This window comes from Clarias gariepinus, chromosome 25 (assembly GCF_024256425.1).
Source record: "Clarias gariepinus isolate MV-2021 ecotype Netherlands chromosome 25, CGAR_prim_01v2, whole genome shotgun sequence".
Taxonomy (NCBI): domain Eukaryota; kingdom Metazoa; phylum Chordata; class Actinopteri; order Siluriformes; family Clariidae; genus Clarias; species Clarias gariepinus.
Genome location: NC_071124.1, coordinates 6172501 through 6192885, shown reverse-complemented (window position 1 = coordinate 6192885; position 20385 = coordinate 6172501). Strand labels below are relative to the sequence as shown.

The 20385-nt window shown below is 42.4% G+C and overlaps 1 protein-coding gene across 1 annotated transcript in view; it reads right to left on the bottom strand.

Moving 5' to 3' along the window:
• The window catches only part of cux1b (cut-like homeobox 1b), a 162346-nt gene that overhangs the window by 82020 nt on the left and 59941 nt on the right, over positions 1-20385 (bottom strand). Inside the window, exon 3 of the mRNA XM_053487087.1 lies at positions 11660-11707. Coding sequence (XP_053343062.1) covers positions 11660-11707 — 48 coding nt within the window. The remainder of the gene's footprint in view (positions 1-11659; positions 11708-20385) is intronic.

The following is a 20385-nucleotide window of genomic DNA, read 5'->3' as shown; positions in this document are numbered from 1 at the left end:
TTCTTGCGCAAACTTTACAGATGTAAATTTCCTTTTCATTACTTCCCTGCTACTACTTCCCCTTCACTACTATCAAGGCTACCCCAATCCAGCCTTCATTAGAATTCTGTAAACACTTAGAAATCACGGATTTACTTGCCAGAAACTGGACCTAACTGATCGAATTTTTTAAAGCGTGTCCAGACCCCACAGATTGACGTTTTCTCCTATTTTATTATATCGGTTGGTTTAACAAAACCAAACATATTTCTGGTTTATAATTTTCATGTCTATTAGAAGGAAATCTACATTTCAAAATGACAAAAAGGCCAACTGACTCCACACCTGCTTGCTAAACTGATTAATTTGAAGATGGGCGCATTATTTGGTGCACATCTTTAATTTCCAAAGAAGTGTTTCAATCAGGCAATCAACAACTGAGCAAGCATTTCAGTGTTACTACTGGACAGTTTGTTTATTTACGGTCTACTTGGTGTTCTATGGAACTTAGCAAGAACTGGCCCACTGGGGTTCTTAGAAAAAACAGGCTTGTGTTTTGTTGTTGTTGTATTTTACATAACTACTATAGGCTCCTTTGTAAATTTTTTCTGTTGATTGAAAGATTTCCACTTTAACATACCAAGGCTACTCAAATCCAGACTCCCTTGATAATTTGGAAATTCTGATGTCGAGCACATTATATGGAACAGACTACCCATTTCCTTAGCAGGTGCCTGAACAATTCACATACAGTTAACCCTTTGGTTCGTACAGGCGTACTGGAAAGAAAAAAGAAAAAAATAAATAGTTGTAGACATACAGCAACAAAACAAAGACGAGGTTAAACCGTTCTAGAGAAAACACGATAAGTAAAAACTTTAATATCTAATCTTGAATCGAAAAAGTTTGTATTAAACAGGACATTGTTTTCACATTTCTTAAGCTTACATAATCTGATTTATGCGTCTGCCCAAAATAAATAAATAAATAAAAATAATCTCTCATTTGGCTCTAATGACATGATTATAGCTGAGTAATATAATTTCTGTTCAAACAACGTTTCTCTTTAACCAGTTTTCGGGAAAGCGTGTAATAATTCCTGCATGACGGCGCTACTTCTTAGTCAGGTTAAGTGCATGGAAATCTCTAGCGCAAAAACATGCCACGTTTGCACAAAAAACTCTCGCCGCATTTGTGCTAAGTAAAAAAAAAAAATAAATAAAAAAAAATCCCCGTAAGAAATGGATTTCCTCCCCTTTAGTTTCAACATGATGTTGTTATTCCGCTTGATTCAGAAGGTTAAATGAAAACACTGGCCCTTTAAGAGCTGATCCAATACCTCATCCCGCTACTGCGGGGGGAAAAAAAAAGGGGGTGGAGGGGGTGGGGGTGGGGGAGAGCGGAACTGGGCCTATAAAAACCCGTACGTTAGGTCTTTGCGTTGCCAGCCAAGTCTGCGTGAGAGCTGATTCATGGTTTTGGGGCACTTGCCACCGTAAATAGGCTTCGTGTAATATGGTCTTCGGGCTCCTCTGGGACGAGGGGGGGTAAATCATCTCAGATGTTCCTTATTTGTTTGGCCGGAAAACATCTGGAGCACAGCAGGCCGATGCCAAGTTCTTCGCTCAGCAGCTGGAGCAGAAGGTTCCACTTGGGTCCAGCTTTTTCTGAGCTTCTGGTCTACCGCTTAGCGCTACTGCGCTCATGTCTCGGACCTCCACCTGAGTTTAATAAAGGTTTAAGGCTCTGAGAATTGGAAGCTGAAGCTTAGCTCGAGTGGTAGAACTTCATAAACACGAGCAGTGCCGAGCCGAGCCCTTGAATGAAGCCTCACTGCCACGTTTATGGCATGATTTAACAAACGACCCATAGGAAGAGTTTTAATGCTAAGGTTTCCACTTACTTTAATTAATATACTGGCTTCAAGCTGAAAATTTAAAATTTGATTTTTATAAATGGCATTAAGTGAATTTTTCGTCTTCTTATGTCAAATGATTTCTAATGTTCATAGGGTTATTTTAAGCCGCCATCAAACAATCAGCTTTCAGCAGCAGCATTTAATAGCATTAGCATTAAGCCTAGTGTCAGGAAACTTCACCCTGGCCCCAGAAACTGAAGCACTTTTTCCACCAAAAGATAAAAGTGACTCAGAGTGTACACAAGGTCTCCGAGTTCACAATACACACTTCTGATCATTCCTCCTCCAAACAGCCTGACGCGAACATTTTCTCTCTCGCTCTCTCCTGAGTGTGTTTCTGGCTGGAGAACGTTCTAATCAGAGGACATTTGATCCGGGACTGAGGGGATTAGAGGCTTTGCTGACTTCTTTAAAGCAGAAGGGGAATTACTGACAGAAACATCCGGCAGCCGGCTATACCATGGACAACCCAGCGCACACACACACGCACACGCACACGCACACACACCAACAACAACCTAGTTACTATTAAGCCAAACTATTGGGTTTTCTATAAAGTGATATTGTTACTTTTGATTTATTATTGTGGAGAAAGAAAGTTCGCACTACTGTACTGTAGTTTAGAGATGGGGTGTGTGTGTGTGTGTGTGGGGGGGGGGGTTAATGATTGTGTTACGCATCATGATTCTTTTGTGTAGTGATTCTTATATCTATTCATATATTTATTAAAATAATATTAATAATAGAAACTTCAAATTTATGTATGTTTATATTTAAGGTCATACGATGTTGCAGTTCCTCTATGATCCTGCAGGTGGTGCACTGTAAACTATTCACACAGCACAACATACCGTGTGGTAGGAGCGAAGTATCTGCTATATTTAAGAATTAAAATTAACAAAATTTTATCAATATACATACACACATTATATTATATTATATTATATTATATTATATTATATTATACAGTATTTACAGAAGTGCAACATAAATCAAAATCGGCACCTAGGTATCTTAATATTATATCGAGAGGCGGTGATTTCCATTCCTTTAATGATAAAAATATTAATAATTATTATTATATATATTATAATAATTATTATATATAATACTACCACTATTATTATTATTATTATTATTATTATTATTAATAAAATCATTCACTCATTCATTAAATTACTCATTAATTCTTTTGGTATTACTCACTCTATATCGTAAATAAAAGAGACGTAGAAACTGTGTGCTATAATTTGTTTTAAAGCTTAAACGTATTCTATAAAGATTTAGCATCATCGTGTCTGACTTTTCACTTTAACACAAAGCATCAGCCAGCCACTATAACAGGAAGACCATTACCTCTGTCCATTCTAGCAATTACCCCATCAGCCCATCATGTGACAGCTGGCATTAGTGCAAGACTGGTTTAATCATTATAAATAATAACAAAGATAATAAAATTTAAAAAATTAGCATTTAGAAAGGAAAGTGTGAAAAACAAAAACAAACAAACAAAAAAATCCGGTTCTGAGAGACATCAGAGGAGAACAGCTAGACCGCAAATAACCACCACTCTGGACATCAGTGTTGAGCTGAAAAGCATCTCAAAAAACGCATGACGCATCAAACTACACGGTTTCTGATCAAATAATCGCCGCCTGGGGGGGGTTTTCTCCCCCTGCCGAGTGTGCAGTCTGGAACTTTCGGAAATCCAACTCCAGAGAATTCAGCTTTAAAATAAACTGCTGATGAGCCGCACTTCACTCGCTCTACCGCTTCGGCGTTTTTACGGCTTTTCCAGCGACGCCGCGGATGTTCGGCTCTCGGGAGAGATCTGAGCGCTAATCTGCACTGCCTATGATTGATCCCCAGAGGGATCTTGCTAATGGGGGATTAACAGCCTGCCTGGCTGCTTAATAGCTCACTCATACCCACACACACACACACACACACACACACACTATCTCACACACATTCACAGTGGCCAGTCTGTTGCTTAACATGGCCCAGGAGACGATTCAGATGTCTGTGCGTTGGATGCTTTTCGGATTTGGATGTTTGCACACACACACACACACACACACACACACACACACACACACACACACACATATATATATATACACACACACACATATACATACACACACACACGCACACACACAAACAGATGGGAGAGAGAAAAAAGCATTCATGCTGATCAGGTTTCTGTCTTGCTCTATTTCACACACACACACACACACACACACACACACACACACACACACAGAGACAGACACACAGACAGACACACACACACACACACACACACACAGACACACACACACAGACACACACACACAGACACACACACACACAATACCATGATTGTGCGATTAGATGGTGCAATTAATTTCGCTGTCCATCGGACGATAAAATTATAATTAAATAAAAAAATTATAAAATGATATAAAAATGTTATTTTAAAATAAATAAATTAAAGCATTTTTTTTACGTATTACCTACAAACTTAATTCGTATCAGAAACCTGACCGCATACGTCTGAAGCAAAATAAAGTGACGCAAACAGCTTTAAAAAAATGCTCGTGCTAAGTTTATACAAGGGTGAGTCAAAAATTAACTGCACTCCTGTTATATTAAAACTTCTGTTGGCCGCACTGTCGCATCAGGGTTTTATTAATTTAAATCGAGCAAAAATGAATAAATTTTTTGTTGACCAAGAAAAAGTTTATCGATGCTTACAGTCTTTAGTTATTCTCGAGGGCCAGAAGTATTGGAATATCATCAGGTAAAACGTTCGACATTCGACAGTGATCGTTACAGTGTGACGCTTATGGAAGAGCCGAAGCCTAAACTTCGGATTAAACGCAGAGGACCGATATTCACGGGCGTCTTGGATCTCACATGACGATGCACGCCCGCACACATCTCTGCCTACACTGCATCAACGTTTCTGTTGTTTTTTTAAATTGTTGAAGCATCTTCCCTATAGTCCTGATCTCTCCATCAGACTTTCACCTGTTTGGTCGCCTGAAAGCAGCCCTACGAGGGCGAAGATCCACTTTTGATGAAGAAGTGAGGACAGCGGTGCATTCGTGGTTCGCAGCTCAGCATAAAACATTTTTTTAATAGGGGATATTAATGAACAGCAAGAAGATTATATTTAAAAATGATGATGCATTTAAGTGCGGATAATTTTGTGACCCTTGCATTATATACACATTTCCGCTTTAAGAACACCTCCAACAAAAGATAACGCACTAAAAATCACTGTGTGCCTGGTTCAGGAAGCTGTCACAAGTCTTCGTTCCCTCTGTATGGAAGACCATGTATAAATAGCCATTTTAAACACACTCATGCATGCATGCGGGCACACACACACACACACACACACACACACACACACACGAGATGTGCCGAGACCTTCCCAGGAGCGATGACCAGCTGACAGAAAGCCCAGTGAAAATAACCCACATCACGACGAGTGAGGTAGTGAGGTGAAGACGACAAAAAAACAACCTTTATAGAGTGAACCTCTGTACTCTTATTCTTAGAACTGGGCTCTGTGTGTTTGTGTGAAGGAGGACAGATACATTTCAAAAAAGGCCCCTGTGATGCCAGGACCACCGTGCCAGCTGGGCAGCGAGACCACGAAGCTGAGGGTCAACCTCACACAGCCTTGTCTCTCTCTCTCTCTCTCTTTCACTCAAACACACACATGCTACAGCTTGGGAATTCCTGTGGGATGGCGCGGTCGGATAACCCTGCCTCGGTCCTGGCCGTCGTATAGATTCGTCTAAAAATAAACGAGGAAACTTCGTAGACGGGTTTTATGGAGTGCGGCGAGCACGGTTTTATAAAACGAAAGGAAACCATGGAGGATGATTAAATCTACACCCACCAGCAGGAGTTTATAAGGTTTCCAACAACATTTGATATTCCACTAAGGTGGTTTTTATATCTTATTGCCTTTGCACTCGCTTTTCATTTGTAACACGCGGAACACGGAGACCGCCTGCGCCAGGGCGCGTGGTTAAATCGTCCAACTTCCTGCGACGAAACGTGGCCTGCTGCGTTAGATAGCGCGAGATAGATCCGACCGCGTCACTGACGAGCGATTAGGGGTCACGTGACTTGAACAAGATCAAGCAGAACCGGATGAGAAAGAGACGGAGATCGCTGGTTTAAGTTGAAGATCCAATTGTGCCAGTTAAGCAGCTAATCAAGTTAGGGATGAAACACGCGAGTTCAGCGGTGATTCGCTACCACGACCTTTTCATGCTAGGCGATTTAGCCAACGTTTTCCTTTAGACTATGGTGTCACAAGACACCTCCCTAAATAATCCCGAACTTAACGATAAACAATATATTTTACTATTTTTTTTTTAAACTTAGTTAATGTTAGTAATTTAACTTAATGTAACTTAGCGAGACTGAACGATGACGCCTTCAGAGCAAAACTGTAACACTGCTGCTTTAAAACAGAAATCATCTAAATTTGAACTAAAATTTATAACCTACTGTATAAACTAATTTAAAACAATGTAGGTTTTATAAATTTTTAGAAAGATGCATGTCTTCGGCAAGATTGCCACAAGTTATCCGTCGATTTTCGACGAATTATGACAAATTTTGACAAAAATTTCACGTTTAAGTAAAACTAAAGTTTAAAGTTACGACATCGGAATGCAAGGCAAATAGTGACGCTGGACACGACTTCAAAAATTGGCCACAGAATGGCGCAAAAGTAAAGTTATCGCCCTATAACCCAGTTTAATAGTTTGATTCCCGGCTGATGCCCTCGCCTCCTGTAGCCGAGGGCCTAGAGGGAGCTGATTGGCCGAGCTCTCTCGAATGGGTGGGATGGGAGTTACTTAGCGCTTCCACCTCAATCACGGCTCTACAGCCAGTTATGGACTTCTGTAAGCTCACGCAATCAGGAAGAGCGGATATCGCTGTCCTCTGAGTGCGTTACGATTTTAGTGTCCCTAACAACGCGTGAGCGAGCAGTTCGAAAAAAAGCAGTCGGCTGGCGTTCCGTGGTTTAGAGGAAGATAGTCTTCGGTCCTGACTGGTAGTAGTAGCCTTAATGTGGAAGTCTGCCCCCAAAAAAACAATAATTTGCCAGTATTTATCTGGCTTTACTTAAGAAAACAGCACTTTTACAAATAGTTTAAGTCGCTATAAAACCTAGTAGCTTTTTATTTTTCCATTTAATATCAATCATTTTTGTGTACTTAAAAAAAAAAAATCATTCTTCCAGTGGATTCCTGATGAAGCGATAAATCAGCGCTTTGACTTTGTAGCAGTAATTATCATCAAAGCTGCACTTATGGTAAAATTAATCACCACACTGCTGTAGTATCTGCTCCTAATCAGCTGTGTTTTCATCAGTAATGATGGAATTTATATTGAATTATTGAATATTCTTGCGTTAAGTGATCCGTTTCATCTCCGGTGTTATGACCAGATCATTATATTGCTGTCGCTGTCGCTTTGCTCCGCTAGCTTGCAGCTACGCGAGTTATAAAGCGAGATGTCAGCGGGTACGGCAGTGATAAAGTGAGCCTCCGTAACCGTTATTAAAGACTTTTACAGCAGGAGAAGAACTTCCTCGGAGTACTCGTCAAATTCACGACAGCCATCGCTGTACGTCTCGGTATAAAGAACACTTTAAGAAGATGAAGCGACGGCGCTGGAGCGTTTATTATTAGAGTCGGAAAGAAGACGCTGAAGTTAATATGTGCAAAACAGCCACGGCTGCCCGGGTTACTGCGGTTTACTGCTTTGGGGCCAATTTGAAGAAGAATTTGTTCCCAAAATGGCTCCAGATTTGTAAGGTTTTATAAGATAACCACAAGGTTGACACACCGAGCACGACTCCATTTGAGAAAATATTCCTGTCAATTTATCGGAAACCTGCTTTCTAAAAAAAGTGGACTACGGAGGTGAGGATTTTAAGTCAAACCGGGACCTGTGATGAACTTTATGGTGAAAGACGTGACGAGAGTTTTAGTTGGAGTAAAACATTTTAAAAGAAGGCCGTGAATGACGATTCCAGTCGTGGTGGTTTGGAGCCAACTTGCAGTCGTTCCAGTGAACATTCAGCAAGCGAACGTTTGATCCTTGAAAATAGACGGATAATTTGTCGTCAATAACTAGAGAGATTCATCCGTCTTTAGGAACTGTCAGTCTGTAACCACTTGCAAGGTACAGGAACCCGGCTGGGAGTTATTGCCACATCCTCCCGTACAGTCCTGACCTCGGTCCAAGCCATTTCCACATGTTTGGGGATTTAAAGGAGTTCCTGGGAGGCCAGAGATTCAAAGTATAGCAGGCAGCCCGATCATGGCTCCGCCATACTGAGAAAACTTTCTACCTCGATGGTGTCCAAGCACTAGTGGAACACTGGGATAAGTGCATTTGAGAATATAAAAGTCCAGGTTTGACTCAAACACCTCCTATGAGAACAAGAACTTGTTTCCTGGAACAATAAGACGTACCTATAAATATCAAAAAAATTATGACGTATCAAATGTTTTGATGTGGGCCTAGAGTGAAGACACCATCATGTCGCTGATTATTTTCCCACAACAGCACAACCCTCACGTACTACACCAGAATAATCCCTTTTAACCTTCCCGCTTTCAACTACGGATTTCTGCTTAATGGAACGAAACCAAAAACTGGCAATGAACCTTTTTTTTTTTTTCCCTTTCTGCTGTGTTGTACCCGATCACGTGATCAGAGCACAGACTCGCACGCAGCCAGAGGGAGTACATCTCCACCCCGGCATGGCCGAGTCCCACTCGTTCGTGTGTAACGCACGCTCCTGGGGACTGGCTGAATCTCAAGTCGGCCCCGCATGAAAAATTCAACCCCTCATCCATCATTCAGCGGCCATGGCTAAAAAGAAAAAAATATATATTTAAATATGTATATAAAATAAAATATCGTACAAGCAAAAGGCCAACTTTGAGTCCTCCATTAACTCGGCCATTGTCTCGCCGTTAATGAAATGAAAAGATAAAGAGCAAGAGAACTGTAAAGTAAAGAGGGGACGAGGATTTGTTCTTTTATTCATGGCGAGAGAGAAAGGCTGCTGCAGTTCTACTCGGATGAAAGGAACAGACGGACGCTGGAGGGAGGGACACAACAGTGTGAGAGATAGAGAGAGAGAGAGGGGGAGAGAAAGAGTGTATGTGTATGTGGGTTGGATTTACGAAAACATGCACTAGTCACGTTTGAGATTTGTTTTTGGGAGCACTGCAGAGCAAACAGAACTCACTGAGAAAGAGGAAAAAAGAGGGATCTAAACACAAAGTATGTGTTTACAAATAATGTATTTTATTATTATTATTATAATTAATTAAAGAAAAAAATGTCACAATTATCCTTTTATAGGTAATGTGCTTTGTTGTGGAACATCCTAGAGACAAGTTCTTCCAAAGCACTGACACTGGAGACTCCTTCCCAGGATGTTACATAAACGTCTCCTCATAGAAATCCTCACTATTGTGCCTTTGTTTCTTTTATTTTGGCCGATTCTACGTGTAAGTGAAAGTGTAGGTTCTTGTGAGAAACAGCTCGTTCTTAGTAATGCCACACAGCGTAAATGGGGTATTATGGGCTGGGCATCGCTGTCACACCGCATTGTCCAGGGTCATGGATGTAGATCAGGAAGAGAGGACAAGGGGACGAGAGGACGAGAGGCGCCTCGTCCCTCCCTAAATCACTCCCTCCTGTTTGCCAAAATGCCAGCCTGATGAAAAGCTGCAGAAATGAGGATAAACGGCGGAAAGGGGAGCGTCTCCTTTTAGAAGGTCGGAGAATAGGAGCAGGAGCGCTGCTATTTAAATAGACTGCTAAAGAATGGCAGCTTTAATGAGTGATGAGGGGAGACAGAGACACAGAGACAGGGACACACACAGAGCGAGAGAGAGAGAGAGACAGAGAGGGAATACAAAACCTCTACACAACCATGTTAAATGTAATAAAGCCGCAGCAACTATATTCAAGTCAGGCCTACATCTATTCACCTGACTTCACCTCAAGAGTACAAAATATTCAGTCTTAGTCTCAGCGTCCGTCCGTCTCGCTTCCAGTCTCCGAACCTGCCCAACTCGCCCCATGTCTCAACGTCCGCCCGCTTCGGCCCCTTGTCTCACCGTCCGCCCGCTTCGGCCCCTTGTCTCACCGTCCGCCCGCCTCGCCCCCTGTCTCACCGCCCGCCTCGCCCCATGTCTCACCGTCCGCCTCGCCCCATGTCTCACCGCCCACCCGCCTCGCCCCATGTCTCACCGCCCCCCCGCCTCGCCCCATGTCTCACCGCCCACCCGCCTCGCCCCATGTCTCACCGCCCACCCGCCTCGCCCCCTGTCTCACCGCCCACCCGCCTCGCCCCCTGTCTCACCGTCCGCCTCGCCCCATGTCTCACCGCCCACCCGCCTCGCCCCATGTCTCACCGCCCACCCGCCTCGCCCCATGTCTCACCGCCCACCCGCCTCGCCCCATGTCTCACCGCCCACCCGCCTCGCCCCATGTCTCACCGCCCACCCGCCTCGCCCCATGTCTCACCGCCCACCCGCCTCGCCCCATGTCTCACCGCCCACCCGCCTCGCCCCCTGTCTCACCGTCCGCCTCGCCCCATGTCTCACCGTCCGCCTCGCCCCATGTCTCACCGCCCCCCCGCCTCGCCCCATGTCTCACCGCCCCCCCGCCTCGCCCCATGTCTCACCGTCCGCCTCGCCCCATGTCTCACCGCCCACCCGCCTCGCCCCATGTCTCACCGCCCACCCGCCTCGCCCCATGTCTCACCGCCCACCCGCCTCGCCCCATGTCTCACCGTCCACCCGCCTCGCCCCATGTCTCACCGTCCACCCGCCTCGGCCCATGTCTCACCGTCCACCCGCCTCGCCCCATGTCTCACCTTTTCTATGCTGTCTCTCCTAGTCTCTCTCTATCTCAGTCCATGCTCTCTCTCTCTCTATGGTCTCACTTTTAGTCCCGCTTTTCTACACTGTCTCAGTTTTCCTGCCTCTTCTTATGTCCATTTCTCTTCACCCTTTGCTGTCTACCTCTCTAGTTATCTCTGATTGGCCCACGTACTGCTCTTTGTCCTTCTCTCGGTTTGCCCCTCTGTCTGTCACTCTCTTATTTTAGCGGCCCACATTCATCTCTCGTTGCTATTTCAGTTTCTCTCGCACTACCCCTGCGTCGCTCGCTCTTTAAGGTTCAAGCAGAGACTGTTGTCCTTTTTTATACTGAATGCAATTTAAACATGGCCTCCGGGCTCAGAGCATCGTGAAAAGGACAGGAGACAGAGTGTGTGAGGCAGAAAAGAGTCCACTCCTCCCTCTCTCTTTCTCTGAGCCAGTCCAGGTCATGGTGTACTCGCTGGCAGGGAGAGAAAGACGGGAGGAAGGAAAGAGGGGGCCAACGGGGGGAGAGAGAGAGAGAGAGAGAGAGAGAGAGAGCGCGAGACAGAGAGAGAGAAAAGAGGAGTGAGGAATTATGGGAGAGCGCATTATTCGGATTTAAATGGTGAGGTTTATTTATATGGACGTAGCTGATACTCTCTATGCGCGTTTGTGGGCGTGTGTGTGTGTGTCAGACCGTAATACATTACCGAAGTGCGACGGCTGATGAATGTGTCACACAAACACTAGACTGGAAACACACTTATTATACAGCAAACTCACACACGCACACACACACACAGAGAGAGAAAGAGAGAAAGAAAGAGAAAAACACACACAAACTCACCTCGGCCTGAAAACTCTTCAGCAGCGGAGCTACCTGCTTTCGCAGATCCTGAAAGACAAAACGCGGGACAAACTGTTAGAGGTCAAAAGGTCAAACCGCAGCAGATTAACTTCCTTAAATCGGCATTGAAAGTATTGTTTCTCTTGTAAACACCTTTATAAATGTGAAAAAGTGATTTTCTCTTACTCGCTTACGCTCTACTTCTCACACACGCACACACACACACACACACACACACACAGGTGGATTGCATGATTTGTGTGGGTGAATCACTTGTGTCAGATTAAATTACGGCTCATGCAAAAGGACGTCAAAGCTGAACATGCAAATGTGAAGCATTAATGTCCTGCGGATATATGGACACACGCACACACACACAATCCATTATTTATTAAGCAAATATTTTAATAATAAGAATAATAAGAGAGAGAGAGATTGTCCGAAAAACAAAAACCTGAAAGAAAGACTCAATCTAACTAAATATACAGAGCAAAAGGATCACAGGGTTTAGAAAGCAAAAAAGGAAAACACACGGAAACCTTTAAACCACCAGAACGGGGACTCGGTGCACACACACACACACACACACACACACAGTCACAGGGAGTAGTATCGGAGACGCACTTCAGTCTGATCTGTCCACAAAACACTATAAATTCACAGCCATCGTCTCAAAAGTCTCCTCTCTAGGGCACTGATCAGATACCCTGCTGTGTTTCAGGGGACCGTGTTTGAAGCTCTCACCTGCAGCTACTGTACGTTTAGAAACACTAATTATCATACAAGAAACACTAATCACATCTAGTCTAATTAAATTCAATCATCTAATCTAATCATAATATCCACGTAATTTATTTTATATTATATTATATTATATTATATTATATTATATTATATTATACTTACACTTGTTAATGTCTATTTATAGTAGTATTATTATTGAGAAAGAAAAAACAACAACTCATGACTGTTTATTCCTTATAATAATAACATAATCGCTTGTTACTTTAGTTTGCTTTGCAACATTGTTATTTCAATCAAGCCATTAAGGTATTTACTTTGAACTTTTAATAGACAGATATAAAGAAATGGCGTTTTTTTTTTACATTAGGAACAATTGCGCAAGAACGATTGCTCCCCCATCCCTACTCCCCCGCAACCCCACATTATTATTATTATTATTTTTTGTACATGGGCATACATGCGTATTTACATTCTCCGATACAGTAGATGGCAGTATGCACCTACTGTACATGGTTTACGAGTATAACTGGCCAATGAACACAAAGAAAAGACAACAACAAGGAAGTCGATCTTCGCGTTTTGCCTAATATTACTGATATTTCTATGGGATCAATCTGAGATTTCAGAGGAGACGGACAGCACTGATGGTGATGTCGTGTCTAAACATCGATCTCCTTTCGTTTTGAGGTACAATCGGCTTTCATATCTGATCCGATCCGTGCCCAAATACGCCGTTTCGTGCCCGGGACTATATTTTCCAGTGGACTTAGGGAACGGTTCCCAAGTGCGGAACGGAGCGATTGCATTCTCACTGTTCAAAACAAACCAGACTTTAGGGTCAAGGGTAGTGGAAGACGATCCTGAGGCCTTAATGTGAAAACGGGGAGAGAGAGAGAGAGAGAGAGAGAGAGAGAAAGTGGAGAGAGACAGAGAAAGGGACACACAGAGAGGAAGACAAATAGAAAGACACAGAGAGAGACTGATAATGAGAAAGAAAATGTGACATAAAAAACAAACAGAAAAAAGAAAGACGCTCAAAATAAGAAAGAAAGAGGTGCAGAGAGGGTCAGTGAATGCCATTTTGTATGAATAAATAAGTAAATAAATAAAAATATATCAAATGATAATGAGGATTAAGCCGTGATAAATACTCAGAAATAACAAAAGTAAATATGAATATGTTAATATAAAAATGACATTGTTTTTATATGACAGTAATTAGGCAAAGTTTATTATTATTATTATTATTATTATTATTATATTATTTATTTTATTTTAACTTTTGTTGGTGTTACTCGTCCACTACACTATGATTATTTTCAGCACTAGCAGTACTTAAGCCTGACTGACGCCTCTGCTCATTTGCGCTGACCCCCAGGGATCGGGTGCCGGGGTCAGACGGGGTCATCGGGGTCGCTGTCTGAAGGTGAAAGGTCGCTCGGTCGCAGACTGTGCAGCTGGTTTAAGCTTTCCGTCATCACATGAACACTCGGCGGCGATCCGCGCGGCTAAATGAGGAACCGCGTACTCCTCCCCCTCCCCCATCCCTCCTCTTATCCCCACCATAACCCCCCACCCACTCCAACTCCAAACCCCTGAAGATTCCCCCAGGGACAGGAACAACTCGGACAATCTGATTGGACAGCCAGTGAGAGAGTGAGTGTGTGTGTGTGTGTGTGTGTGTGTGTTGGCTCCTGCCTGCATAACGTTTATGTAAGCGCTGCTCAGAGGTCCTGGTGACCCACAGGAAACCTCTGTCAGCAGCTGGTTTACATATAACACTCCAGTCCTTGCCAACACATACACACACACGTAGACACAAGCCGACTGCGCGGGGAAAGCCGCAGCTCCTGGAGCACAAAGCGCTGCAGAGAAGCTGTTTGCGTGTTATTTCGTCTCTGCTGTGTGTTCGCAGGAGGATCCGAGGCTACACACACGTCGCACAATGTGTGGAACTGAATCCGGTGCTTTATAGATCGAAACCAGGCGAAGCAGATAGCAGGCGTGTAACAATATTATCTTTAGAACGGTTTCTGTTGGTAAAACCAAAGAAGATTGGGGCGACTTTTATTGTCAGAACATACCCGAGTGCCAGTTATACGAACGCCCTCGTCATCTATTGGTCAGATGTTACCGTTTCTATAGCAACAGCTTCCACAGAAATAATAATAAACAACCAGTGATTACTTAAAATGAGATTTAAACTTTAGTGAAACTACGTGTAAATGATGAAACTTTGCGCAAAATGGATATTTTAGGATGTTTAGATGGGAATACAGTGTGTGTGTGTGTGTGTGTGTGTGTGTGTGTGTGTACATACTGTACAGTTAATGTAAAATATATATATTGAAATTATTGAGATGCACCTGTAAGTCAATAGCATCAAAATGAAAAAGTAAAATGAAACACTTAAAATTGAAAAGTTTACTTTTCAAACTGAATTACAGAAATTAATCAACTTCTTATGATATTCTAATATATTGAAATGCACCTGTACGTTTATACTGAGGGGGTAGAAAAGAAAAAACTTCCCCGATTGCTGTGTTGCATGTGGGGTAAACCATCCTATTAGTGGTTCGTCCTCTTTTGTGACATCATACAAGAAGCTCCGCCTCCCCCAGGCTTGTTGCTCAGCCCTGCTGTTCTCTAAAGGCCATGAGCTCGGAAGTCAACCTTGATGGAACGTTTATGAAACGCTGCCTCAGAGGACCCCCCCCCCCACACACACAAAAAAACAAAACCCTGAGAATCCGTCAGCAAACGAGGAGCTTCAGTACGAGAAGGACGCGAGACTCTCGCTGCTGTTTCGGGTCTGATAGCTCGCCTGAGTAGCGGGTGGCTCGGTCGACGGGAACGTGTTCCCTGCTGATAATGCGCTAAAGCAATTACGGTGCAGTTTAATAAAGAGCTGAAAAAACATTTGTAAACTTCAGCAAAGAAAACAGAACAAGAAAATTCAATTAAATAAAAACTGCACTGACGTTCAAAAAGAGGATTTGAATCACGTGATTGTTGAAGCTGTTGCTGCACAAGGTCTCGCACGGTCCCACCAGAATAGAATTTTTACTTTCTTTTTTGTTCTTAATCATTTCATCCTTTTTTTTTTTATCCCAATTTATACTTCAAATGAATTTCAATGTCACCTGAAAAGATATTTTATTTTATAAAAACACAAGAAAGAACCACAACGGCTTAATACTTTAAATGTTACGAACCTCACACCATCATTCTCTATACTTTCCCGTACGGGGGTGTGGGAGGACTCGGGACACAAGGAGGAAAAAAGACGAAAATTATGGAAATGCTAATGAGACTAATTTAGTGATAACATTCAAACGCCACACACACACACCTGAGGTATGACTCGAACCATCGACCCTGGTGGTGCGAGCCCAGGGGAAAAAATTTAACCAGGAATGACCCCTTCCAAAAAAAAAAAAAGACTTCTTATAATAAACCCAATTTCATCAACGAGATAAATAAATAAATTGTTCCTTAATTTTCTTTTGGGTGTGCTGGTTATTTAAGCTTGTAAGGGGAAAAATAAATAAATAAATAAAAATTGGTCAGAATTAACAGTCTGTATCCATACATCACCTCTCGCCGCGCTTTCATACAAACACACACCAAAACCAAAAAAAAAAAAAAAAAAAAACTGCACACCCGGACTGAAATAAAAGATGGCAGCGAGCTAGGCCACGACTCTGGCGAGGGATTTAAAGTAGGGAATAAAGGAGTGAATAAAGGAGGGAGGGAGCGAGGGAAGGAGTGCTCAGCTGTAATTAGGCCTGACGAGCAGGTCTGCCTGGCAGCCCGCGACTCACCGCCTATTTATAGAGCGCAAGAAAAGCTTAGAAAACTGCTGGCAGGGCTAAACTGGACAGCACACACACACACACACACACACACACACACTTACTTGGAGTTGATCCAGCACTATTAAAGACGCAAAGCAACTTGAGTGCTTTTAGACTCTGAATTCATTTAATCAGGCTTCCACAGGAAAAAAAAAAAACAACAAATTAATAAATAAATAAATAAATAAACTGCCGTCTGAAACGCGTATTAACAAGCGACAGATTTGGAACACGCCCAATAAATAAATATATACACGTGTGTATGTCTACTGTACGCGTCTCAGAAAGGACAAATTACTGTTCTGGGCTGCAGCAAGCAAAGAAAACAACTAAGGAGATTTGAAATAACTGGAACTGGGTTAAGAAGCCTTGAAATATTATTAAAACCTGGACAAGTTAGAGCATTTCAATACACACACACACACACACACACACAGCGTGATGAGAAACTCACAGGACTGGGACTAAACAGCTGTGTCCCCATAAGAAAACCACTTTTTAGTGAGACACTTTATCTAAAAAAAAAAAAAAAAAAGGGCTTGAATTTGCTAGGGAGCATAAAGATCGGACTTTGGAGCGACAGAAAAAGGTCATGTGACCTGATGGGTCAGGGTAAGAGGGGAAGCGCATGAGGTGATCATGTATAGTGTCCACTGTACAAGCCTCTGGAGACGGGGTTAAGATCCAGGGTGGTTTCAGCTGCGTTATGGGGCAATAAAATGAAGTCAGCTGACGACCTGAAGGTACTGAATGACCAGGATATCACATGTACTGTATGGCACGGGGATATTCCAGGACTCAGTATGAGAATCATTCTCAACTCAAAGTGAAATCATGGCTGGAACGAACATGAAGGAAAGTGCAATACCAAGGAGGTTTTCTTTCTGCCTCCTGATGGGATTCATCATCCCTTTGTCACTTTCAGATGGACGTCCTGTTCTCGGGTAATGTCACCGCGGCCTCCCATTCTGAACAGCCTCCACATGATGCACCTTAATGCTCCTGAAATTCGTTCCTACCCCCCCCCCCCCCATCCTGGGCATTGGACCCTTGGAAGACTCTTTGTGGACCGAGACGTAAAAAGATAAACAAGACAAAAAAAAAAAAAACTCTTTCAGGAACCAAAGCTGATCTCGACATCGTCGTTCTGGTTAATCAACGGTTACGTGTCGTGTTATTAAAGGGGGTGTGTACTTTCACAATGTAGGTTTTAACAACAGTCCGGGTTGTTATTTTTGGTGTGTAATTGTCTTTTGTCTTGCTCGGTAGGTCAGGTTAAAGGTGAAAAAAAAAAAAGGGTGCAGAGATGGCGCACCTCGGTTTTATTTTCCATTACAAGCAAAACGGGGACAAACAGAACGGGGACACAGACACACACTGAAATTAGTTTAAAATACATATTAGTGAAAATTGCTACAAATCAATCAATCTATCTATGTTTGTGTGTGTGTGTGTGTGTGTGTGTGTATCTATCTTTAGACAAATTCACCCCAAGGTTTATTAAAAAAAACGAAAGAAAGAAAAAGAAAGAAAGAAAGAAAAACTTCTTTCTTTTGTTTCTTTCTTTCTCTCTCTCACACACACACACACACACACACACACATCTACCTTACCTCTCCTGGTGACTTTCTTTCCTTAAAAGCTAAAACTTAAGGGTATGTTTGTGATTTCACACCCCTCGGTGAAAAGGGATAACGAAGCTGCAAAAAGGACGAGTGCAGTAGAAAAACTAAAGCGAAGGAAACACACCGGAACAAACTGCCTATCGTACACACACACACACACACACACACGTGCATGCACACACAAGGGAAAATCATTTCCTGCAAAGGCGCCAGGAGGTGTGAGGATGTGTTTGATGAGGCATTTGGGGCAAGACAGACGTTTAAACACGGAGAGACAAAGTAAGAGAGAGAGAGAGAGAGAGAGAGAGAGAGAGAGACAGAGAGAGAGACTGATGAAAGACACAGAGTAGCAGCAGTCACAATGAGCTAAGACACATAGCAGACAGGTGTGTGTGTGCATGTGTGTGGATATATACTAGACGTGTGTGTGTGTGAGAGAGAGAGAGAGAGAGAGAGAGAGAGAGAGAGAGGCAGTGAGCCCTCAGGCAGCCTGGATGCACAAAACACAGGATGAGACTTAAAAGCTTTGCTTTTGTGTTCGACATCTACAGGCTGCTTTTCCCATTCAATCCTAAAAACACACACACACACACACACACACACACACACACACACACACACACACACACACACACACACACACACGCACACAGACACACACACACGCAATGCAGGGTTGCACAACTATTACCAGTTCAGCGTGGATGTATAATTGGACATGCTGGTGCGCTTGTGTAACGTTATATTAGCTACAGTTGTGTAGTTGTGTGTCCTGGACGCGACGTTCAAAATACCGCACAATTCCCGCTACCTGATTCGTTTTAGCGTTGTAAGAGCGATCTACTGTACGTCCCGACATCGCCTGATCCCTAAACCGTCCGTTTTGAGACGAACAAAGGGAAAGAGAAACTAAATAATTATAAAATGAATAAATACGTAAACGTAAAAACAAATAATTAAGTAATTAGTAATTAATTTTTAAAGAGGGGGGACTAATTTTTGTTACACAAAAGTTTGTTTTTTTTTCTCATGCTTCCTGATAACCCATTAAACTGTTTGACGTGGTACCACGCCGCAGGCTGCTTAAAAGTATTGGCACCCCCCTATCGACCGGCAACAAAACAGAGAACCAGCAGACATTGTGTGTGTGTGTGTGTGTGTGTGTGTGTGTGTGTGTGGGTGAGCGTATACACGTATACAAAGTGGAGAAAAAAAAAATCTATTAATTTATTAATTTTAAAAACAAAGAACTAAACAAATTGGTCGTCGGTGTGTATTGTAATGTCGTGTGTATAAAGACTTGTTTTAACATTTCTTTTAAAATGTAACTCCACTCATGTTGAGATAACGCTCTTAAAACGCAAGTCAAGTTTCTCCACTTAAAAGACAAGAAAGAAAAAAAAAACTGCACCTTAAAAAAAAAAAAAAAGTTGGAATTAAAACACACACTTTTCCTGCTTTGGGTATTGTGTTTGAAAAATAAAAAATAAATAAAACAAATGCAAAAAATAAAACCCTTGCACGAGTGGCGCGGTGAACTCGACCCTAAGTGCGCACGTCTTTCAGAACGGAGAACGTTAAGAGTTTTATTATTAATTCTTTCAAACGACTGTAACCTTTTTAACCTGACCTCACAAAGAAAACACTTAAACCTGAGCGTTTTCTGCCTCGGAGAGGAAAATTAAAGAGAGGAAAGAAGGGAAAAGTGCTTTTGACTGGCACGGAGGAGCGCACTCGAGTGGGCCGAGAGGAATGAAAAGCCGTCTGCAAAAAAAAAAATAAAAAAAATAATAAGGTCAGCGTTCGAGTCCTCCAAAACCTGACACACAGGTTCGACGGCAAGCTGAGAGCCCTGTGTCTTTCTCTCTCACACACACTGGAGTGGTTAAGTGTTTAGCGCTTAGAGAGTTGTACAGAAACTCACACCACCTCCACAGACAAAAGCATACATTTATTTTTTTCATATTTACGGAAAAGCCGTTTCATCACGTAATCCTTTAAGCCCAAGTTTGTTTCTTTCAGCAGTTTGCCAATAATTACACATTCGTATTTGTTACAGAACTACACGACATGTTTAATCCATGTGCACGGCTACTTCGAACTATATATATATATATATATATATATATATATATATATATATATATATATAGATAGATAGATAACGAACACCTAAAATAAATTAAAAAATATATATATATATGTAGTTTTCCAAAAAAAAATATATTTTTTTCCTTTATAAATACATTTACCAAAAAAAATTTTTAAAATCAAGCTCACGTACAGATTTTATATAAACAGCGGTCAAACGCAAAGCAGCTGAGATAAAATTTTTTTTTGCAATCGTGATTATGAGGACACGTGACATCCCTTTAAAGGACAGAAATTAAAAAACAATGGACGGGATGAGGATGCTATGGTTCACGCGATGTTCGCATTCTCCTGTAGTTTTGTGTAACCATTACTGCTGATTGAAACATCACCGAAGTTGGTTTAAACC